Genomic DNA, 26,239 nt, shown 5'->3' on the forward strand with positions numbered 1-26,239 from the left:
GTTTTTACTTATAGGTAAATAAATTCTTTACTAGATGTTAAGTATTATGCTCTGTTAATGTTCTATTTTGTCTTACAGGTTGACTATTTTCAAGATGATCTTTTTCCTCCTACCAAAGTTACATGGAGTCCTACGTTAACAAGTGAGGAGTGGTTCCGTGGCCTGAATAGGCAGCCCAAGAGAATAAATCTCAAACCTGAGGGGATGGAAAATTGTATGTATTCACATCGGGGAAATCAGTTTTCTACATTGTGTAGTTATTACTTAAATTATATAAAGTTAAAAAAGTATATTCTTGAATGAATACTATTTTTATAAAGTAATCAATGAATCTTTAATAATTGGTTTCGATTTCATTTGTTTTAGTTGAATAAGTGTGGTAACAATCATGGTAATATTCATTCATCAATACAGTAGACTCTCGTTATTGCGAAGTTCACAGGACCGAAAAACCGGAGGTACCTAATAACGAAGTTCGTAAGAAAGTTTCTTTCTGGAATCATCGAAAGAAAATGAAAACATACTCTGTCAAAATTTTTGTCTCTTCAATCTCCCGCACTTAAATCTTCAGAGTCAAGTGTATAATATACGCGATTAAATTATGCGCAAGACCTCGATATACGAAGAAGATGCTTTCCGAGACCTTGCTCGTAAGTTAATAAACCTATACAAGGCGTCAAGGAGAGTGGTTATCCTGCAGAATGCAACACTGCATCACAATATTGCATTAACTCACGATTGTGACGAACTGATCTAGCTTGCAACATAGCCGTAGCAAAAAAAAAAATCGCTGTCGGGGGGAAGAGAGAATGGGCGAAACGCTGAACAGTCCCTGACTTCACACCGGATTGAATGATGCTTCGTTCAGATTGTACCCAAAGTGCGAGTTACTCTATGCCACGTCGTGTCGCATCAGCAAATTCCGAAGGTGCCAAATTTGAAATTTCGGGTGTGTTTGAATTTTTCGTATGTTCGTAACTCTGAAAGTTTGTAAATCCAATATGCGTAGGAAGGGGACAAACTGTACGTCCAATTATGAGCGTTATTGAGTGGATCACTATATTCCACAGGAATTAAGCTTATTATATTATGTTGCGTGCATATTGAAGTACAGCAGACTCCCCATTATCCGGCTGCACTTTATCCAGGATGTGGATTATCCGTGCATGATTTTCACTCTCGCTCAATTTTTTTTTCGCGATCTTTATTGAAAAAAATAAAATCAGACACAAAGTCATTGGGATTGCTCTGTTAATGCTAGGATATACTGGGCTTATTATATCCGTCAGAATCCCCATTCGTAAAACGGAAGCGATCGTGCGCTAGCTGCATTCACAGGGTACCGTGTTTCTCTTTTCCAAGCTTCTCAGTGTGCAACCGCTCTCCGTGATCACGGAAACACGTCCCGCAGCAGTTGCAACCCGGGCAACTTGAGCTAGACGCGACTACGTGACGTGGTGCCTGACAGTGTAGTTTCTGACGTCGATCAGTGATTTTGAAGCATTCGTCCAAACCACTTTTTTGTATCTGTGATCACGCAGCCACGGATGTGTGGTTTGCGAAACCAGGCCTTTAATGGAGCATTAATAATACGAGTACAACCATGTTATCGCTGCTAAAAATATCGCGAACTAGCGAAGAAAGCTCTAATTGAGTACAGGAAGCATTCTAAAATAACAGAATAAATAATAATTTATTGTTTGTTCTACGTAAATAATGAACATTGCAAGACATTTAAGTGAAAGTTTGGGTTATCCGTGTTTTCCGATTATTCGTGCCGTCCCTCCCCATCATTAGTCCGGATAATCGGGAGTGAACTGTATCTCCAATTGAAGAAGGAGCCAAAATTGACGCTCTTGGACGCAGTGCGAGAAGAGAACTTAAATGTAGATCAATGATGATAACATACTGTATATCCTCCTAAAAGCCATTGCTTTTCACAGAACTTCGTAATAAAGTTCATTTTGTAACTGCCGGGACTGGGACTGAGAATAGTAATTTTGTGATAACGAAAATTTCATTATAACGTTTCTTTTACTATAGATTGGACAGGCCTTTTTGTCGGGACTAACAAATTGCTTCGTAATAAGAGAACTTCATAATAACATTGTTTGTATCAACGAGAGTCTACTGTAATTGTTTCAGCTTGTGTCTATATTATTATTATTATTATCATTATTATTATTATTTTATTTGCCGAGCGATCTTGTGCATTAAATAATGTCCCAGATATAAGGCATGTCAAGTCATACAATATATACATAAAGATACCAACATAATAAACAGTATATTACCCTATATACATATTTACATTGAAATGTTAAAGAGCATCATCTAGATATTCCTCAACTGAATAATACATTTTTCTTGATAGAGTTTTTTCAACTTATTTTTAAACAAAGTATCATCATTAACATTTTTGAGATCAGCAGGCAACGTATTAAAAAGTTTTATACCCATTTGTCTGGGACCCCTTTTAGCAAAATTGCATTATTATTGCATATTTACTAGCGATGTGATTGTTTGAACTTCGCTGATTGAGAAATAATAATAGTCTTAAAAAGTGTTTTGATATTTTTGATTAAGATGTCCCTTTAAATGTTTTACTTTTGTTTGTTATCGCTGGAATGGGAGAGGTCTAATTAATTCATTGATTAATCATGGAATGAATAATTCTCCCAGTTGGTTAGAGATGAGTTCAGAGACCTCATTTTTTGTTGACATTGTCCTAATATGGTTGTTCTGATTTATAGCCAAAATCTGAACTGGCTTGCAATAGGGTTGTTCACCATATTTTTTTTATTTAAGAAATCGAAAGATCGTGCTTCAGAAGGAGCAATGACAATAATATTATGCTATTTTCTTCATTGTACATGTTTAGAGAAGGCTTTAAACAGTGACAAATTTTACGTTACGCCAAAAAGCCCTACTTCCATCTTGAATTGATGTGTGACGTCACAAGCCTGTAGATGCCCTACTGCAGTGTTGTTGTGTGGCTCAGCAGGGTTATTCCACTTTTTTTCAAGATCTCCAGCGTCTGCCGCCAGATCAGTGTTTAAAGAAAATCCAAATTTATCCTTTAATAAGAGTAATAATAAGCAAAATTACCCTTACTTGTACATATTTATTGCTCATCATATCATAATAGCACTACAACGTACAGATTTCACGAGTTGTCTTTTTGATACATATAATCAGTATATTCCGAATCAACTGATTCAATGAAAAACTTGACTCACAATAAATATAAAACACTAATAAAACATGGTAATCGGTTTCCCAATCACTCTGCACACGCTAAAAGAATTTGCACTCCTTGAAGTTCGAAAGATTCTCCACACCTCACTTCTCACTCATCACTAACGACTTAGAATCAGTTTACGTTATTTCACATTGACATTTCGAGGACAATGAAATGAATAGGCTGAAACAAATAGCTAAACCGGTTATTGTAACATCAAAAAACTTCGAATTTCACTATTACTCTTACCGTAACCAAAATATGACCAAAACAAAAACAAACAACAGCGCAACGAAATTCGTGAAATGTAAACACTCGTGAATGCTCAAAATGAATAGGTAATAAAATCAAACGGAACTTAGAAGCGAACAAACGATTGAAAATTAATATGCGTTCGATGTATCCCTAAAGCACAACTAGATCAAATATGAAACATATCCCCTAGGCAATAGTTAGATACCTTAGATCGAAATGCATAGGGTTGATTGAACTAGCATGGAAGAAATAAATAATTTCGTCGAAGCAGTTACATTCACAACTCACTTCACTCTTTACTTCATCGTCTATATGCAATCATTCACTTAAGGGTACATTAAGGGCACAAATTGTGTTCACTTGCACTAGAGGCACAATGAAAGTTCACAGCACGTAGTTTCCTAGCAAATGCAGTTATACAAAACTTTCAATTCCTGTCAACGCTACATACGTTGCCTGCCTAACTTGAAGAATGGATTTCATGTCGCCTTGATCCATCCGGAAGCTTCATGCACAACATAGGCCATTTCAAAATAAGGAAAAACCTTGGCAAATGTCCAGTTGGCATGCAGAGTACTCAGCTTGGCATCGAGCGATCGAGGGTACAGGCCAGCCGTACAGGCTTGTGTCGTCATCACCTCTATTTCAAGATGGCCGACCGTTTTTGGCGGCGTTTAAAATTGTTCGAATTTTGATTGCTAATAATTCCATCATTACTTTTTCAACGCATCTGTCATTCATCCCAATCGAAATGAAATTACATCAGAAGTGATATACATTCGTTTTTTTAGACCGTTCTGATAGGCTTGAACAACCCTATTGAGTGGTAACTTCGTCTCATGAAATGATGCATCTGTTACTCAGTGGGAATGATGATAGTTTATAATTTGTTAAACCTCATAGGAATTATTCTATCTCTAAGATTATTAACTTTTATCTTCTCTATCTATCTCTCTCTCTAATTTATCTATTTCTTCATGCAGTGTCAGATGTTCAAGGTGGAGCTAATGCTGCTCCAGAACGAACTGAAAAGGGTGGTGCCAAAGGATCTGGGAGCATAGCCAATGTGCCATTTAATCGTCTAGGATGGAATCCAGATGTGTCTGGAGAAACTAAGGAGAAACAAGAGCAGGTAGGTCCTAAACTTAAGGAGTTATGCTATGTTTTTGGCTTTATTTTAGAGATGGGTCATATAGCAATTTTCTTGAATTCAAATATCGAACCTAATTTTGTTCCGAATACACCCATACCTCGCTTAGCGCAATTTTGATGTAGCACAAATTCATTCCTCGTGGAAACTTCCCAATGCTGCTTTGCCTAATCAAAAAACCTTAACATTCTCTTAATAAAACATGAACTTGTGCCAAGTACTCTCAAATTTACTCTCATTTAACGCATATGAATAGTATTTCTTGCTTCAAATCTTATTCTTTGTTTATATATTCGTCGAAATCCATTGCCGCGCAATGGCCAAAAACATTACTCATCATGTGGTCCTAGTAGCCGGCCTACGGAAGTAATTTATCACATCTCCTTTAGTTAATTTAGATTATTAATTAAGTTTGGAGCTAGAGGAAATAATTTTTTTAACAATACCCATGCCTTGTATAGCGCAAGGGATGCGTTCCTTGGGGTGTTTGCGCTATACGAATTTGCGTCATATGAGAGCGTTTTAACATTGGGAAGATAGGGATGCGTTCCTGGTAGCGTAGGTTTTGGGTATCTAATTTCTTCTAAACCATATGTATTCCCATAAATAGCCTTAAAATACCTTATTTATATAAATTTTATAGTTTAAAATATCTTAAGAGATAGTAGGCACACATTCAAAGACTTTTACTCATGTTAAAAAAATTCGTACATGCTTTTGAAATTCCCTCCTGTCATGCGTGTGGGCTAACATCTGCTATATCAGGGGTCCGTAATGCATTGCCGACAGTTGATGATTTTTCAAACCAGTCTAAAAACAACTATTGTGTCACCCAGGCCCTTTAGTCGCTCATCGAAATGACAGGCAATTGCTACTTTGAATGCCATTTCATAGCTAGCGGATTTTATGAATGATAATCATTTTAATTTGAAGTCCTCCGAGGCATTAGCAGCTACGTGAAACAGTCTTTAAATGCCTTGAAACCTGACCCAGTTTTTTTTCCCTGAAATTGAATGAATGAGAATGCATTCTTTTCCAAAGCAATATTGTCTCGTCAACACTAAAAGCTAGTTGCGGGGGAAAGGAGCGACTTTCAATCACAGCTTGGATTTCATCAGAAAATGTTGGGGTGACTGCGCTATCAACACTTGCAGATTCGACTGATATCGCTGCACTGAAAATACCTGCTTGCCATTTAAAATTCTGGAAACAACTGAAGCTTTCAATAAATGTCTTGGAGCGATGACCACCCTCGTCTTTTTGTACAGATTCACATTGAACTTTCCATGTCTTGACCGCTTGGTTGAAGTTGGTGCGGCTGAGGCCACTGATGTTTTAACTTTGTCTTTATTCAGAATAAGGCATCGTGAGTTTAAACTTCCGCGCAATATTGCTTCGACGCTCTCCATTTTCAAAGCAATTCACCTCTTTCAATTTCTCTACAAGGTTTATGGTTTTTCTTGATAACTTCTTGATTTTTCTACTCTGTATGGCTCTTTCAAAATCACCTTCTACTGCTGCACTGCATTCCTGAGATGCAGAGGGCCTACGACTGCATGGAGGGAATGAAGCCATTGTGTTTGAGATTCTATAGCAGACCCTTTTATGTGTTGATGCTATTCATACGGAATGCATAGTTTTAGCCTTAAGCAAAGGCGCATTCTAAAGAGTTCCCACGTCGAAGTTGGCAAAACCACCTGACAATATGCCACTCTCCTATTGCTCTTTTATTTTCATTTTCTCACTAAGACGTGTTTTGCATTTTTTGACTATTGTCTACCTTTCAAATGCTCTCTACTCACGGACGTGTTGGTATGCTGTCAATTGCCTTCTACTGTTCGAGGAACAAAAGAAGATTGAGTATGTTAATGCCACAATATTTTTACCAAAATGAACTACATGTTTATTGAACGAAAGTTTTCTACATGAAATTGAGACTGAGTTCTCCACATTAACTTTATTTATAACAGATTGCCAGTAATTAGAGATTAGAGACTCTTGGTGAAGGTTTTCTGGTGAAGGAAACTCCCACAATGGTGAGTGCCTACACCAAAAGGGCCTCGTAAAAACGAATTTCTTTACATACTAAACATAGGGTCAATTGGTGGAGCATCTGCTATCTCTTGTAATGGCGGTTTTGCTATAGCCCGTACTCACTTTAACGTGGTTCCACTGTATTACTCCAAGCAAAGTGCTTTCAAAACACTCTTATTACTTCAGTTGTTGAAATTTTTCTATCTCTCCTTGAAATTATGCATTGATATAATATGTAATGGTATCCCTTATGAACTTTTTCCAATATGGTTAAATTTAACCCTAGATTTTTTAAGTGGATCAGGATTTCGTAATCTCCATCACTTGTGCATTATTACGAGTTCTTAAACACCCTACGAACTCTAACTTAATGAAATTTCAATGTGTCATCACTAGGGACATGCAAAAGGTGGGGTTATTTTACAGCCAAAAGTAGTGTTATATTTTTACAAAAGCGATGTTATTTTACCCTGAAATAGGTGTTAATTTAACGTCAAAATAATTGATGTTGATTGAGAGCCATGCTTTCAGTGGCCCACCCATTGTCCTAAATTTAGGATATTATTGACTGGGGATAATTTAAGAAATAATATACGTGGAGTATTGACTAAATTCACCTATTTTACATATTTTATCCTTCGCGTATCCATATATCCAGCCTAGATAGAAGAGAAATTACTTTTGAATGTCTGTAATTTCAAATGAAATATTGCTACTGTGATCAGGTTCTGTTCTTTTAGATTTGTTCTCTTATCTGTTAACACATTGCTATAGCAGGTAAAATCTGAGTCCACATTTGCAGAGGGGATCCAAATTGCTTATAGGCACTAAGATGCAAATGATGTCTCAGACAATTTGAGCTCCTGGCCTGCATTGGCCACTCACCAACGTGATGAATGTCTGTGGGCCGCCGTTCACGGCACAGCGCTGTGAAATCCAGTGGTCTCGTCGGAAAGCGGCCTGAATTTCACGGTGCTTTGCCGGGAACGGCAGCCGGCGATAAATCGTTCCGGCTGAAAGCTGCCTCAATGTAGCTGCGTGTGTATTTCACGGCATAGACTGCGCACGGCTGTATTTTGCCACTTTCAGACGAACTGGCTTTGCTCCGGCCGTCGTCAACTGTATGGCACCGTGCTTTCAATTAACCATTGGTCTCAATGGATGTCCTCAAACGAGTCGAATCGCGCAGTTGACGGCACAGCGTTGTCGACAGTCAGCAAGGCGCCCATCTTAATCCGGCCCGGCGGTGTGCCATCTATGGCGTGAAATACACACAGTGCTACCTTGAGGGTACTTTCAGACGCGACGACTTTTCGCCGGCTGCCGTTCTCAGCACGGTGCCATGAAATTCAGGCTGCTTTCAAACGAGACATTTCTCTGGATTTCACGGTGCTGTGCGTGAATGGTGGCCCGGGGAAATTCGTTGCGTCAGAAAGTGGCCTATGCATTGAAAAAGTATTCCCATTCAATGCTTGATGTAAGTTTACATGGTAAGGATGGAACTGGTGATGTCAAAGAATACGATGTACACTGGTTTTACGAACGCCAATCTCGTGTTCAACCTGTCGTGTGCTTATATGTGGATTAATTACAACAGAAGCGAGCACAGCAACTTCGGCAGCTTCATCTGTGCACGTTCTACGACGATTGCGTAGCTGTTGGTTGAAATTTCCCGTTTCCTGAAGCGTCACAACAAGACGAGAAAACATCCATCAGGAAGGTGGGGTCTTGTCAGGGTATCGCTCTCTGTACAGTTCCTCTGCCTGCGTAGCATTTTGCCTACCTTCAACCGCAATAAAGGAATAGGTAATATCGATGCAGTTTGTAGAAAGGACAGTACTCTTATAAATGAATATCTCTACCCATCCTTTCCCCTATTCTGGCGTCTGTTTTAAAATTCATCAAGTAACTAGGTAACAATAAGATAAACAAATCATAATTAGCGCCTGAAGATGATGATAATTCATTGTAACCCGGGTCGTGCTCTGATAAAAAAATAAGTGGTATAAGTAATTGTCTGATATCCAGGAAAACTTAGTATTGCAATTACTGTTCTGCTAACTTACATTCCCAATAGATGAGTAGCATGACTACCTTCTCCACGTTCGTGTAGTACATTGTACTCACAGTTCTTCAATGGACGATGGTTGACTGAATGACTGGGGTGCATTTTGCTATGTTTTCATTTGTTCACTGTCAACGTCAGCAAGTGGAGTAGTTCCAATACCCGTGTACCTGCACTAAGCGCTAGACAGTCAGTCATTTTTCATAACCCTGTGTTTATGTTAATGGTCCACTGTGCTACATTTTTGAATAAGTCTTTAGGAGAGGAAGTGAATTGCTGAATACAAGATATAAGGTGCCATTTAAAAAACACATACCACTGTTCATATCTTTGTAAATAACAAAGCTACGAGGAAGGCAATCATGCTGATTAATGTCCCCCTGACGGCTAATGAACATTTGCTTGACACATTTTTGAATTTGCATCTGGACAAAAAGTTATTTCGGCTGGTCAAGATAAATGGGACACTCTGTATGAATTATAATATCATTGGTGATATCGTTACTACCTATCGCCGTTGACAACTGCAGTATTTTCTCTGACCTTTCCTCCCCTTGGAAATGTAACATTTTCTATGAAATGAAACTTTAAAATGAAAAATATGTCCCCTATCATTGAGTGCCTTGATTCTCATCCTTCTTCATATTTCCGACTGTTGATTTGAAAAGTATTGTCTCAAGGTCACAGATTAACTCACAAGAACATTGAAATTTGAGCAATTTTATTACTTACAACATTTTCTTGGTATGACTCGGCTACGTAGAGTTTGAGTAGGAGTGTAAGAAATAGCCCATGCGACCTTCCTCACATGTTAAAGTACAATGTATTGTCAACGCAATGTTTACAAGTAGGCATGTAAATAGGGGAACTGTGTCATCCACGATATTTTTACTGAACTCCTACTTCCCTGCAATTCCCCCGTAAGTTTTCAGGCGAATCCTTTCCCTCAAAAGTTGCCCTATCATTTAAGATTTCACACTTTGGTACACCAAAGTCAGAAGCACTGATTTTGCTGCTTTATTGTAATAACTAGTTTGGTTGAAAAATTTTTTGCCGTTATTCATATTAACGAATCTCATTTGCTCATGGGGACGTTGATGTTTGTAATTTCTAAACATTTCATATTTTCGCAACGTCATATTTTTGAATAGTGCCATGTACTTACCATAGGCTTTTCACTGGTACCACAATTTCAATATGTACATATTATTGAAAATTTCATTATATCCTGCTTTGTATAATCGAGAGTTTACTGTAGTTTATGTTCACGATCACACAATAATAATTCTTTTTATATCTCCTTGGTCAAGAGGTTAAATCTATTTTTAGTTACTTTGATGTATTTTTTAAGCGACTTTAAATATTCTAGGTCTAATGAACAGCTTAGCTATGACTTATGATGATAGTTTAGGGTGGTAGAATTTTCAACATGCAGTCAGGTTTAATTTTTTTGCACTTCCAATTTTGGGCTTCATATTAAACTAACCTGTTATATGCTTTTCTCCTCCTGATGAAATTCTCTTCTATCAAAATATTGGGATTTGTTTTCAATGGGAAATTTTACACTTGTTCAATATTCGTCGGTAATTTTTGATCTGCATTCGTAGTACACTAGAGGACCAAGCTGCAATTAATAGATTATGATTTTTTTAATGAGATATACTACCTTAATGTTTCAATATTTACTTACTTTTTTCATTTCATTTTATTTCATATTTTTCATATTTTGTAAGTAGGTACATAATTATAATTTTGTCTATTCTTTAGATACAGCGTGCGGTTAGCAGTCGAATGGAGGTGAACCTAAAGCTTGAACAAGATGAAATGGAGGGTGTTGATGAGAATGAATGGGTAAGATGAGCTGCATTTATAATGTTATGGGCCAATTATTTAACCCTTTAATTGCCGTTATTACAGCTAGGTTTGAAAATTTTTGTTAAAGTCCTTTGTCCATTGTCCTGAGCGACTTTTCGAAAAGATTTATAAATTATATTTATTTTACTGAACGTATGTTTATTGCTTCTTTTCCTTGGGCTTCCACCTTGGTGTGGTGTAAAGGCTTGCACCTTCTTATGACCATTAAACCTGAAATGACAGAACTAATTCATAAATACTCCCGGTAGGGCCACTCATGCCAGGTAGGTCGAAGGTTAGGAGCCAGAGGAAAGGCAGATCATGTGTAGATGCCTTTAAGTTGATTTTTATTCTTTACAGTAATTTTTTGTCAAGGAACCAAGTTGATGTTATCTGTACAGACATTCAAAAAGCATTTGATACTGTGAATATTGGTTTATTAGTAAGTACATTGAGAGCTTATGGTATTTGTGGTAACTCGCTGGAGTGCCTTAAAAACTCTGTAAGCAACAGAAGATAAATTGTTAGAACAAATCCTGCTTCACTTATTCCTTCTCAGTGTCAATTGGTGTGCCTCAAGGGTCCCAACAAGGACCTTTTTTGTTTAAATCATTTATTAATGATAAATTCAAAGGGAACTGATTAAATGCCGACTCTAAAAATCTGCTATGGAGTTAAATTCATAGAAGTCTACGTTATTATATTAAATGGTATCATTAAGCTCCATAACTGGTGTTTAACACTAGAATGCCGGGAAATTTGTATCCCCTAGAATGCCGGGAGGGTGTCATTTTGACACCCATGTTTTTATAGGCATGTTACCTTGCAGATTAGTTTTATTTCAGAGTCGATAGTGTCAACTTTTGTTTGATACTGATTTTGTGCCCTAATATTAAAAAAAACTTAATGTTTTAATAGAGTACCATTGAAGTAAAAAAATTTTTACAAAACAAATACTCTCCTGGAATGCGGCATCCATGTAAAAGATTGCGCTTAAACGTCGGAGGATGCATGAAAGTGCAAAAAAACCTATATATAATCATTGAATACTTTTTTATAAGTATTTATTGTTCGCTGTAATTGGTTAAATTTTATGTGCATAAAACAATCAACATGAATATGACAGGATTGTTTTTCTTTTTATTTACTTTATTATTATTGTTAACTTTTTTTTATCAATTTTTCGTCATATAATGTAGAAGTGTGCTTCAAATGACGAAAATTAAAATAAAACCATTGCGGCCTGCTATTCTGATAAATTTTGTAAAAATAACTCGGGACATCTTTTGTAAAGTTATTTGCTTTTATATATTATCCAGGAATTTATAGTGACCAAGTCAATAGTATTCTGGAAAGAAAAAACAGGCAATCGCCTGGTTCTAGTTCTGACCAAATATTTCCGCCCCATATGATTAATAATATCTAATCTACTTCAAAGTTTATCTCATTACAACACCTTACAGTTTCGGGCGATTTGTTAGAGTTGTTACTAATGTCAATATGAGGGCGAAGAGATCATAGAACAAGAACACATTTTTTTTCTGTTTGATGAACAGTAATGAAAAGTAAGTGTTTAGTCACCATTTTTGTTCAATTTAGTTGATAACAACTCTTCCCTAGAAGCTTTTATTTCACCAGGTATTTCCTTTCTTCCCTTATTTACGGTTCCCGAAAGGCAAGTACCCTTTTGTTTTGAGTAGAGCTAGCAAAAGTGATGTGAAACAAATGCCAGTGGTTACATTCCTGCCCTTGCTCATTTAGGGTTGCATACATTTCAATACAACATGATCTGAAACGCGATCGCCAGCTTGACGAGAGCCGTCCTTGACGCCTCTGGTCAATCTGGAAGTTAATGGAATCAGTTTACCAAATACATACTGTCTTTATATACTGCAAACCAGTATCTATGCCCATACTTATCAGGCTTTGGTGCCATGAATTGCTTGAATGGACATCTAGCTTTGCTTAGAAACAGCTGTTCATCAATGGTTATGTTAGGCCCAGGTTATGATTCCTCAGCATGGCCATCTCCTTCTTACGATCTTGAACAAGGAGTTGACGTCGCCTTGAAGTCTACCCAGCGCCCCTTTCACGTTGGCACACCATGTCACGACCACGCACAATTTCTTTTCTGTCGGATAACCAGTGCAGATCCAGTAACTCAATTATGTGTATATGCGTATTGTAAAATAAATATGTGTATCTTTCGTGATTAAATTACTAAACTGAAATATAAAAAACACTGAAACTGACCGTGCTCACTATTTTAATCATTTTTGGATGATCTAAATTGCACCTCCTGAGCAACCCAATCGTTGTCCGACTCAACATCTGCATCAGACCCTTTCTCCGACACGTCTCCAGAAATATCGTTTAGTATTGCAATACTTTGCTTCGTTGTAACACGTCTATGCAGTGCCATTATCAAGACAGAACGGTCGAAGCAAGTCAAGCACCAGGTCGCGACACACAAGCGACCCAGTCCGCCAAACACGCGCGCGAGCCAGGCAGCCGAACACAGAGGCTCGGCAGCAGCTAACTGCATTGTCGCGCGCGTCACTTCACTGCAATGTTTCAGGGCAAATAAGTGTCTCCGCGGTAAAAAAATTAGCTGGTTTCAAGGCGAATAATTTGCAAAATGCAGCGGAATATACTCACCTTACGAGCTACTAAACTTTTGAAAAAAGTAGTATACAGCCGATGCTCATTGAAATTATGTAAAACAAACAATCATGAAGGTAATACACTATACTAAAATATACTATACTATACATAAAGGTACTAACCATGAAGATAATGTACTACACTATACCAATTTGATAAATAGTTATCAAGCCGCATCCCACGAGACACCTAAACCGAAGAAAGAAATGATATAATATACTGGGTGTCAAAATGACACCCTCCGGCATTCAAGGTAAATTTGAATTTTTGAGACGAAAAAAATTAGGGGGGGTATCCCTTTTACTGTCGTTTTGTTAAGATCTAAAAATTAATAAAAGTCACGAAAGATTTTTTTCTAAAACACTCTCTAAGGGCCAGCTCCGTAAAAAATGTACGCGTAGGGTGTCAAAATGACACCCTTCGGCATTCTAGTGTTAAGTAATGATATCACTATTAATTTCAATAATCAATGCTCTGTATCATATCATAGGCGTAAAAATCGTCCTGTCTTCTCTATCACATTAATGATTATCCCGTAATATGCAACCAGGTTGTGGATTGAGTTGGTGTAGTAGCTACAATGTTGGCCTCACACTCTGTGGGCCTGGGTTCAAATCCTGACGGTGGTAGAGAATTTGCAGAGGTCACCTGATTCATGCATGTGTGTTGTGGACACTTTTAGTGTAAAATTCATCCGGTGAATGGGACGTTAAGCTGTGGTCCCCTTGGCACCTTTCGTTAAGAGCAAGCTAATGCCAAGTCTGGGTTTCCCTTCGTTCCTTTCCCCTCTGTCATGGTGCCAATGACCGTAACATTAGTTTGCTTCCCAAAATAACCATACCTTACCATGCAACCAGTTATCAAAGATCTGGGTGTGATATTCTAAAGTGATCTCAACGTGAAGAATAATATGGAAATGACTGGTAAGAGAGCAATTTGACTTCCACACCTCGATTCTGTAAGTGTCGTTAGGTTATAATGGGTGTCATATTCCATAAGGGACAATTAGTGCCTATGGTTCTTTTCAAATATCTTTGAGACTCGAGTCTTCAGCATCCTTCTGGTGGGCCAAGGATGGATCAGATGAAAGTAATATTATTGCTTTGCAGTCAAACAAAGGCAATAATGCACTACATGCTGCAGTTTTTTCTGCTGTAGAAAGAATTACGGAGACCTATTCTTACTCTTGGCAAAGTACGAGAGAGAGCTATGGAGTCTTGCAGGTTGACAAAAAGGAAAATTCAGGCTATCATTCACAAAGGTTACGTATTAACCCTTTCGAGACGGCAGAGTTTTCGTCTTAGCATGACTGCTGTACTGAGCCCCAAGAGACTCTTCTTTCTCGTGGTATGGAGCATTTTTGGAGGGCATTTGTTAAGAAGGGTCTCGCTGAACCTTTTTCGACCCCTCCACGCAGCGACTTCGCATTATCTCGGACTCCGAGAGTAGCTGTGCTCCCTCCTTTCCGGGTTTAAGACCATACCTGCGGCATTGGTTTGCGGTCAACTTATGTATTGCTTATATGTATTTAGCAAATGAATAATGGTTACTTCACGTAAATTGCAGACTTTGAATTGAATTCTTCATTTTTTTCTGAGCATTGTCAAATTTTAAACGAAGTTCTAAGGCCAATATTAACGCATTTAATGCAGCAACAATTTCCATGTTGATGCTTACACATAACTTGAGATATAAGTTAATAATTATCGTAGAATTTCATTTAAAAATCGTAAACGCTGCTCATGAGACAAATAATTCAATTCTTAGTTTATTTTTCTTGAGAAATTAACAAATATTATTTCGAAACCTGACTGGATAAACAATTGTATGACCGCTGTCCCTTACCGCTGAGAGGGGTTATAAAAGACGAGGGTTCCGGGTACCTGCTCCCGGATTCCAAGGGTAAATTCTATACCCCGCAGGGTTGGGTCCCAAGACACAGACGACGTTAACCCGTGACCGTCCTAAAAGGGGGAGAGCTAGAAAACGTAAATATACGGCTTTCGGTCTCCTGGCTGTGAAAATCTCACAGGTAAATATACGGCTGTCATCTCCCGGATCAGGAAACGTCCACACGTATATATACGTGTATAGTAGGGAAAAGGTTAATGGAACTCATATTTTCTGTAGTCATGACTCTGCCCTTTTTAAGCATACCTATATTAGTTTTCTTCCTTTAAACTCAAATGTTTGTTGTAAATTTCATGCGTAGGTTTCCACAGTGATGCTCATGATAACTGCTAAATTCCTACTCCAAGAGGATTCCACGAAAAAGGCGGCCTTAGAACCCGGAATTCGGCAGTCATCGTTGTTTGTGGTATTTCTCAACTTATCTGGATCATGGATATATTCCACAAAATTTAGCTAGAAGTTGTAACTATGGACGAAATCTATGGTTTTCTAATATCCATTTCTGTGTCACGATCTAAGCACTCAAACATTGCTCTCCTCCGGCCTGTGAAAATGTTCAAAGTAAGGAATGTTAATGTTAAATAAAGGAGTTATATTTTTTTAATACCGAATTTCAGAGGGATGTGGGATCGGTGACCTGCTGCGGTGATTAGTTGAATGTTATAGGTGAACATGTCTCAACTGGCTGGGTTACTTAAGATGATATTTTATTAACGACCAAATTTTATTAACGACCAAATTTTATTAACGACCTACCATCTCATTTGCATCAGAGTAAAGTCATTTTATATGCTGATGATGCTACTACTCTGAGTTTTGGTAATAAGACAGGGGAGGTGATTGATATGGCACGCTCATCAGTAGCACAGATGATTGACTGGTGTAAAAGTAATAACTTAAAATTGAATGGAAATAAAACATGTTTTTTAAATTTCCATCACAAAATTAGTCCTCCAGAAATGAGTCCTCTACTTAAGACTAATTCATCAACAGCCATTCAGCAGTCTAGCTCTACAAAATTTTTAGGGTTGAAATTAACTGAAAACCTTGATTGGCAATATCATATTGAGGATTTAGTTAGCAAAATGGCAACGGGAATATATATGATTCGCAAATTGGCTCCAACTACTTCATTAGAAATACTGAAATTGATATATTATGCCAAAATTCATTCTCACTTGGCTTATTGTGTAGTTTTATGGGGAAACACAAGTGCTGCTGCTAGAGCATTCTCTATGCAAAAAAGAGCATTGAAAGTTATGGCAAATGTGTCCATCAGGTCTCCTGGAAAGCCATTATTTCTAAAATATAATATAATGACACTACCAAGTATGTACATTTTTTACTGTGCACTATTTGTAAAAAAGAACCCTACCTTATTTTTACCAAACTCCTCGGTTCATGCCTATCTGACCCGTGGGAGTGAAAATATACATATCTTACAACAATTATGTGCCAAAAGAGGTCCACATCACTCTGCCTCGCTTATTTTTAACAAATTGCCTACGAGTATAAAACATATTTCAAATATTAATGTTTTTAAGACAGAATTAAAAAAATTTCTACAGCCTAAGGGTTATTATAATGTAAATGAATTTTTGTCTGATAGTTTATGACAACATGTATGTTTTGATGTTCTCCCTGACAATGTTCTATGTCACATGTTTGACCCATAGAACAATAAAGATATTATTATTATTATTATATACATAATGGTTTGAATTCACTACTCCTGTTTTGATGAGATATGTGAATTAAAAGGTGTACCATGTCTCAGGTCCTTGAGATGTGCATTCATAAGGGGGCATCCATTAATTACTGGAGGCGTTTAGGTAGGAGGTCAAGCCGATTCTCACCCAATTCTATTTGGGGGAGGGGGAGGGTCCTGACAAGTATTACTCAATTTTTTTTCTGCAAGAAACAGTGTGAAATTGTGATCTTAGTAATCTTTAATGCTAGTCTTAACTAATCTTAAATGAAAATAATTACCGTATTTCTCCAAATATAGTCCCCCTCTGAATATAGTCCCCTCCCCTCATTTTGAGGCTTCAGTTTCGGGAAAAGTTAAAAAAATGTGTTTGAATATAGTCCCCCCCTTTACTTTTACCACAGGCATTTTTGGAAAAAAAGGGGGGGGCTATATTCAGACATATACGGTAATCAAGTTTTTTTTTACGTATTCAATGCAACGAAGCATAGATTAATGTATTTTCACTGCAAATATGCATTTTTAACAATCTCGGTGAGATTAGAGGGAGGGGGTCTAGCCAAATCTCACGATATCTCACTTATGAGGGTCCAAAAATCACCAAAATCACCTCACGTAATTAATGGACGCCTCCTAGCACCGTGGTGATTATTTGAACTATCTTCTAATCTTAAATAGTTTGAATGACTTGAGTTTCTTTCTGTTTTTCAGGATGAATAGCTGCATGAAAGAATCATCAGTTTAGGAAGATGAAGACAACAAGGACCTTTCATGATTTCTGCATAAGATTGATTGAACAAATTTTATTATTCAGTCATGCCTTCATCATGGCCTTCCGTTCTCTAGTCATTTTGTTGGAGATAAACAGTAAGGCCGGGTCATTTTGGAAAACAATGGTGGCATGCCACTCTAAAATACATTTTATTTTCTCCCTTTCCAAGTTGAGATCTTTATAGACGACTCAATGTTTGCTCATTTTTGTAATGTTTTGAAAGTATAATATTCAAGGCTACTCTCTAGTCGTTTAATGAACAATTGTACAGATGGCTTATTTGGCTCAAAGAATACTTCTCAGAAGCTTACAAATCAGTTGTTCATGGATCTGTCTTTGTGATACTAAATATTCTTATACATGACTCCATTTTTGATACTTTTGTGAATAGTCAAAAGATAAGAAATGCACAGTTGTGTAGCTGGTAGGTCTCCTTTTTTATATCCATAACATAGGAGTAAGAAAACATCTTTATTCCCATGAGAAAATTACTTGGAAATCTTAAAAAAATCATTCTTTCTTTGTATGATAAATACTCTCTGTGGAATATGTTTCCAAGTATTATAGTACAATTTATGTTATATTAACTGGTGCTATTCTGGGGTACATAAGTGAGAGTTAAGTATTTGTTTATATCTCTTGTTCAATGTCCATTTTATTTATTTGGAAATATCCAATGGTTAAAAGCTATTTAATTCAGCAAAGGTGCCAGATCATGTTAATTAAAGGAACATGTGTTTACTTCTACAATAATGGAAGAATGTTATATCTGGTAAGTAAATAATCAGTCTTTTTGTGTTCTCATTTTTTATTATTGTTGTTAGAAATGCCAGACTAAGCACATAATAGTGATTTGTAATTTATTTCAACAAACATATGATTTGTTTGGAAAAAGTGGGCCACTTTTACTCAAATATATTGTGCATGGAGCACAGTCCTTGTGGATTGAAATAGATGCTGTCAAGCCAAGCATTGGCAAATGTACAACGTAGTAAGAACGCCATATATCTCATAGTTTTATCAGCAGTTACTTCACCCCCAATGAAGTAATGAAAGTGATTCTTCAGAAGACTTAATTTGAATGTATTTAATGAAAATGTTCGAAGTTGAATGTGGAAGGAAGAAATTGGCATATCTTGAATGCAATTTTTCACACAATGCATATATACTTGAAATGTCTCATGCACTTTGGTTTGAATCTTCTATTTATGTGATAAAATTTGTCCACCACTGCAGAAATAAGAGACAGGCAATGATGGACGATATTCTGAAGCATGTACAATTCACAACTACAGTGTATCCTTGATTTACCATGGTGTAATGAGTGAACATAATCACATGAAACTGTTATCAAGAGGGTTTTGAAAGCTAATTTGTAAAAACTGCTTTGATTCCAATTACTAAGTCATCACTGTGAGTCCCCCGAGCAGATCTTGTTATATGCAATTAATAGGTTGTGCTGCTATGTTATTGATAAAATTATCATCGAAATGTTATTAGTGGTAACATTTTTGAGACTGAATGTTGGATTTAGTAGCATGATGTGTGGTAATAGTGTTAAAGTAATTAACATTTTGTTGTGTGACAAAATCTTGTTATTTTATTTTTAGGTATATCATTTTTCTATAATAATGCTGATATTTTATTGAGAAATATTTTTATGGTGTCACCCCTTGTACAAGAATGCCTACAAATGGTTAAGCTCAATTCTTGAGGTTGCGATTGATTCTCCGTAATAGTATCACTGTATGGAAATATTGAATGAATTTATTTTCATTATATTTGATGCATCTTCTGTAGCATGTAAATGTTTTCTTCTTTTTATATTCTTTTAACTATAGCATAGTTATACTATGAGTTATGATATTTTTCTAACAATTTCTCATCTTGAAATATATTGCTTTTGGTCTAAAATGGTGGAAATATTGGATATTCATGAATTGACATTGAGTAGTTAAACTTTGTAATTTCCATTGATTAATTTCAGTCTTGTACAGTGCGTTTCACCACACTATGGCATAATCACGTACCTATATGATTATGCCACAGAGTGGTGAAATGCACTGTGCAAGTCTGAAATATATCTGTGGAAATTACAAAGTTTAATTATTCAATTATGAATTTCTCTTATTGTTTGAGTGACAAGGGGAAAACAATATCCATGAAACATGTAAGAAGAAAATGTTCCCAAAAATTTTCTTTCTCTTGCTTTTAAGTAATAAGATGAGGTTGTTACAAATGTAAGATGTTAATGTTTTCAGTTATTTTTTCATATCAAGTTCCTTTGTTTGCTTACTCAACCAAATTATAAGGTTAAACAATTTTTATGTGCAATATTTGTCATGCCTTCATGACGCCATTTAATGCATAACATAGATTTATGGAAGGTCCTTTGCCTTTCAGCCTGCATTCCTATTTCTCATGATATCAGATATAATAAATCCAAAACAGTTTATTGTGTATTGAGTGTAAGGAAATCATGATGAAACCAAGTGAGCTGAACTCTGGAATGTTGAATTTCCATTTTTATTGTCACCTTTCATTCTTAATGCCACCTTTGAAGATAATTGATGTGGTTATGACTTTCTGCAATTCATTATGCAGAGTCTTGCAAGGTGTTTTGGTGACATTTTGTGACTCGCTGGAAATCCGTGGCTTGCATCCTCAACCTTCAGCTAGGGGAGACTCATTTTTTTTACATAGAGCTGAATATTTAAAAGATGGTTTTCTGTCCAATATTGAGAATTGAGCCAAATACCTTTGCTAATCCATATCTTTACAAGAGGTGCATGCATAAGTGTGAATAAAGAATTTGAATAATTAATGCTTAATATGAAGTGTGCTTGTGACACATTGCTTGTGCCAAATTTTTGTGGCCCAAGAGTCCAGAGCTCTCTGAAGTGAAGTCTATAATGAGTGAACATGCAACTAGGGCCAGAATATATGGAATATGTATGAGAATATGTGTACTCAAAGCAGACTTTTTCTTTGTAAAAATGTGTTGCCATCCTAGGTTTGTGCCATAGATTCTAGCTGAAGCCAGTATTTATTTTGTTGAATACTGTATTTATTCCTGTACTGTGTACCTCACAAAAGATTAACGATACCATTATTATTTTTTGGGCCACAAAAGTAAAATTTCCATCCATTTGTAGTTCACAGATGTGAGGGCATATTTACAAAAGAATGCGTGGTCTGTTCCTTCCTGTAAATGATGCTGGTATGTGAATAATGCCTACCACCTGCGCATGGCAGTGAGAATGTGAATGGGAGGCATATTCTTTTGCTTTGATAGTGTCTGTAATGCTTTGTTGACTTGTCAGGCCAAGAGGAAGCCAGCATTTGTAGTGTCAGAATTTAGTAGCGTATCCTTAAACTTTGGAAAGAGTGAACACAGGATAGTCAGCCAAATTTACTGTATCTCACAGTTATCCTGTTGAATGAACTGTCACTGATTTTTTAAACAATTTTTGGGCAAAAGTATGTGCATGGTAAAGCATGTTTGGATACATTGAATAAAAGGCAAATGGTACACCCACAATCAGTTTTGGTATAGGATGGAAATAATATGCTCAACCCTCAATGAGAACCTGTTTTTTCGCTGGTGTTATCTTCATCTACATGATGCCCTGCACATCAACTGAAGGGTGTTTGACATGGGGATTATTAAAGGGAAATTCATGTCACCTTAGCCATGATGTATCAAGCTGTGTAAAAGGTACACTGTAATTGAACTATAACAACTTAACATTAAGAAAATAATGATTGTGAGGAAAATGGCATTGTATAGCATTGACTATAGTCTCACATGATGCCCATGTGATTCTTTATGATGATGATGATAATAATAATAATAGTGGTTTCCTGTGTTTCATTTTATGAAAGTAATTGTGATATTTTTGTCTCCAATACAGCATATAGAATGAGTAACATTCCGTAAATAGGCTTTGTGTATATTTAAATTTCTAGCATTAAAATTTCCAACCATATTAGAGAACATTTGTCTGTTTTTAATCCTAAAAGACATATTTTTGTTGATAAAACTTGCTCACTTTTATATTGTACTTAATACATTTTTAAATTCATTAGAATCAAAGTATATTATATTATTCTCATTTACATGACACAAATTTGTATCTGCCATATCTTGAGGAAATAATTTTATTAGTGCTACAATGCTTCCATTTCCATAATGGGGGATACTATCTATTGATAATTTTACTACCATGGAGGTAAGAAGTGCTTGTAAAGTTGCCAATCCATGCTGTTTTATGCTAACTTTTCATTATAGAAAATATATGTGTTGTCCTATTGCAAGGAGTATTATACATTATTTCCATTGCTTCATAGACTGTGTAAGTTGACATTTGTGTATAAAAACTTAACACTGAATGTAAATAGTGACTGTCTAAATTTTTTGGTGGAAGTTATGCCCAGATTACTTCAATTCATGTTGCATATAATGCCTCTTGTGAGCCTTCCATGAGTTTGTCATTTAACTTTCTAGTGGTCTTCATAACTGTCCAGGAATATTTTTCTCCCTGGTAGTGAGCTCAAATTGCCTTACAATAGTATATATGATCACCCTACTTCATTGCTCTTCCGTTAAGTAACCAATGCTGCTGCAAGGGTGTGGTAAGGGAGAAGTCAGGAGAGGGTGACTTCCCTTCCCCCCGTAATTTCTGGAAAAATTAAATGAATGATAATTTTTTAAATGGTAGTTTTTAACAAAAATTTTCATTTGAGAGCCACCTTAAACTAGTGGAACAAACTATGTTTAAAAATAATTAATGACTTAAATTAACTATTACAGTAGACTCGTTATTACGAAGTTGAAGGGACCAAAAAACCAGAGGTTCATAATAACGAAGTTCGTATGAACGGTTCTTTTCAGAATCTTTAGTTCGTTAAGCTTTGCAAGGCATCGAGAAGTGCTGTTATCCTGCAGAATGCAAAACTGCATTACAATTGTGTGAGAACTCAGTATTGTGACGAACTGAAGTGGCTGGGCGCGCGACACAGCTGGAGCAGAAAAAAAATCACTGCCCGCAGGAAGGAAAAACAGGCAAAATGCTGAACAGTTCCTGACTTCACATCACATTGAGTAATGCTATGTTCAGACTATGCCCAAAGTGAGAGTTCCTTTACACCTCATTACATTGCATCGGCCTACTCGAAAGGCGCCGAATTTGAAATTTTGGGTACGCTTGAATTTTTCGTATATCTCTGAAAGTTCATCATTCGAATGTGTGTAGGAAGAGGACTAAGTGTACATCCTCTTTACGAGTGGTAATGAGTGGGCAGGGACGCCAACTTACAAAAAATATTGGGGGGGCCCAAACCGTGGATCTTGCCCCGGAAAATGTTATAACTAGTGAGTTTAAAGTTTTTTAAGCATTTTAAAAGAGTCATATGATCAGCATTAGAACCCTGATAACTCGAATCTCGATATCTGGACACTCCGGGGAAAATCGACAAGACTGGCACATTTTTTCCTCACACCCATAACGAATTTTTGAGGGGGCTCGGGCCCCCTCAGGCCCCATGGAGTCGGCGCCACTGTGAGTGGGTCACCATGCAATTCCACAGAAATGAAGCTTATAATATGATGTGTGTTAACTGAAGTATCTCCTACTGAAGAAAGAACCATAATTGACAGTCTTGCACTTGAGGAGAACTTAAACGTAGCGTAGTATATCCACCTAAATGCCATTGCTTATTCGTGAAACTTTGTAATAAAGTTCTTTTTGTAGCCAGTGGAACTGGGACTGAGGTTGTAATAACGAAAATTTTGTGATAACGTTTCTTACCATTGATTGAATAGGGCATTTCGTCGGAACAAACGATTTGCTTCATAATAGCGAGAAGTTCCTAATAAGGTTGTTCGTAATAACGAGAGTATATTGTAATTAATGAAACACTAATTGTCCATCAAAACAGTCTTCAGACCTATCTGTATTAAAATCATAGTCTGTGCCTCAGACGCATTAGTGCAGAGAGGTGTTGGGTACCACCAAGGCGCTGGGTCAAGTAACCCCCTCATCCCCCTCAAACAATGAACTTAATGCAATGCCAGCTTGACCTTGTCATTCCCTCCACCCCCAATATCTTCTTACGTTCTTCAAAATGCATACTATTAATGTAAATACGTTGATCTGCACTCATTGCATTGGATGCATTGCATCAAATGTAATTTGCTATATTTATTTTTTAATTACCTGGCTCAGACAGCACAGCATTTTTCGAGTCACCTGGTTGGCTTGTCAACATTCGAGGAGTTCCTGTGATTAATGGCATCTGCATATTGATAATAACTATTTTTCCGTGGGATTTTGCCATAATCTAGGTTAAAAAACAAGTTTGACTCAGTTTAATCATGATTTATCTCCTTTTCTGGTGTAAAAAAATTTGTGATATCTTCAGCAACCCCTCTCTCCTCTCCCTAAATGAATCTTAAATAATAGTCGTCACAATGGAAAATTTTCTTAATATGCCAAAGCATTGACATGGTGGGCCTTATACCGAGGTCCAATCCCAGAACGTCTTCTGTTCCTCCAAGCAGATCTGTCTTCACTTGGTCCATCCATTGCTTCTTTTGATGTTCACAGGGTCCCCTCCCTCTTGGATTGCTTCACCATACTTCTTTAAGCAAAGTTAGAACTTCTTATTACATTCCCTGTCCACCTTAATCTTCTGCTTTTGGCTTCAAAAATAACATCTGGAGATATATAGATGTTCCAGATTTCTTGACAGGATTTAATTCTCTGTGTGTACCTTGTTAGGTAGTCCAAAAATTTTTCTTATGATCTTGTTTTCAAATGTTATTAGTTTCCTCTCCGCTTTTTTGTCAAGTATCCACGTCGCTGCACTGTATAAAAGAACTGGTCTGATTATAGTCTTTTATACTTTTAATTTTGTTTTGTATGATAATAATTTTGATGTTAGAATTTGTTTTTGCTGCATTCATGCATCTGTTTGCTAAGTTGATTCCGTTCTGAATTTCTGTGTGTTCGTCATTTCTTTTTGTCCCAAGATACTTGAGTTCATCCACTCGTTAAAACTCAAGGTTCATTACCTTTACTCTTTCTCTGATATTATTTCTTCCAACTAACTGTACCAATTTAGTTTTCGCATCATTTACTTGTTACCTTAATGAATGAGTTTTCTGTATTAGTATTCTTGTCATTTCCAATAACTCTTGACTCTCATAAATTAGTACTACATCATGGAAAAGGTAAAGCCCCTATTTTAGTTCCAATAGTTATGCCTAATTTTCTATTCTTGATTTCTTTTAGAGTTCCTTCAAAGGCAATGTTAAATTATAGAGGTGAAAGGTTGTCTTCCTGTCAAACTGTGGTGAGTATTCATTTTCGTGTTTAATCTTGCATTTTGAGTTTGTTACACTAGATATTGCCATTGTGATTAGCTTGGAAGGTATTCCAAAGTGTTCCGTTTTTTCCCGTATTCGACATGTAATTATAGTCATATGCCTTTTGAAAATATATATAGATTAGCTCAGCCTTAAATATTTCTGTCATGCCACTATTGCCTTGGACCTTGTAGTTTTTTATTTCATTAATAATTCTTGTAACCTCCAAACAGGTTTTTTTATGATCTCTCTCTATTTTGGTTTGAACATTCTGGTAGTCAGGAGGGGTCTACATTTATGTGGGTGAATAATATATTGATGCACAAAGGTTAAGAAAACACTTAGCTGTTTCACAAAATAAAATATATTGCGACCGGTTTCGATACAGCGTATCATCATCTGGCGTTAGCTTGGAAGGTATTCCAAAGTGTTCCGTGCAAAGCGAGATGATGATACGCTGTATCGAAACCGGTCGCAATATATTTTATTTTGTGAAACAGCTAAGTGTTTTCTTAACCTTTGTGCATCATGAAAGAGTTTCACCATGTTACGCCAACCACCATCGCGAATAATATATTAAAAAATTTGTGAGATAAGACTTCTCGTAATATATATTCGCTCTCTTAGCTACACCCCGTGCACCAATGTGTAAAGCTGTGAAACTAGAAAAATCTGCAATCAGTATAATGTGTTAATTCATTTGCTATATGCACCTTCATCATAGTTTTTACTACAAAATCCACCAGATTCCAATTTTTTTTTAATTCCAAATCACCACTAGATTTCATTGTTTAGTCTTTATATAACCATTTATCCCTTTCATGTACTTAGTTTACAGCCATGATGTGGTAGAAAGGTCTGCTGGAGTGGGAGGGGTAATTTTCCCTGGTAGGGACACCCATGCCAGAAATTGGAGCCAAATGAAAGGTGGTCTACATGGTGATGTCTGGTAACAGGCCGTTGGAATGGACTTATGAAATATGTATTAGCATCTACCTCTTCCCTGATAACATGGAGTACAATCAAATGAGCCTTAGAGACTCATTGAACAGGATCTAGTCTTTTATGATGGGTGCTCTTCCAGGCAGGGAGGTTGACAATGTCCTCAATGCTGTTAACATGGCAAACCCTTGCAGATACTTATCAGCAGCATAAAATGGAGAAGAGAAGCAGATCAAGAAGATAGGGAGAAGAAAGTAGCAAAGAAAATGGGGAT

General features: G+C 36.7%; 1 protein-coding gene across 5 annotated transcripts in view; it reads left to right on the forward strand.

Annotated features, from left to right (window-relative positions):
* LOC124162308 (coronin-7) overlaps positions 1-22,052 on the forward strand; it is a 70,698-nt gene extending 48,646 nt beyond the window's left edge. For 4 of the 5 annotated variants that reach the window (XM_046538795.1, XM_046538797.1, XM_046538798.1 and 1 more), the window contains 4 exons: positions 79-214; positions 4,480-4,628; positions 10,513-10,596; positions 17,594-22,052. In XM_046538795.1, the coding sequence (XP_046394751.1) occupies positions 79-214; positions 4,480-4,628; positions 10,513-10,596; positions 17,594-17,602 (378 nt within the window). In that variant the 3' untranslated portion in view covers positions 17,603-22,052. The remainder of the gene's footprint in view (positions 1-78; positions 215-4,479; positions 4,629-10,512; positions 10,597-17,593) is intronic. The other variant, XM_046538796.1, reaches the window with a different exon arrangement.
* Positions 22,053-26,239: the final 4,187 nt, after the last annotated feature.

This window comes from Ischnura elegans, chromosome 7 (assembly GCF_921293095.1).
Source record: "Ischnura elegans chromosome 7, ioIscEleg1.1, whole genome shotgun sequence".
Classification (NCBI taxonomy): Eukaryota; Metazoa; Arthropoda; class Insecta; order Odonata; family Coenagrionidae; genus Ischnura; species Ischnura elegans.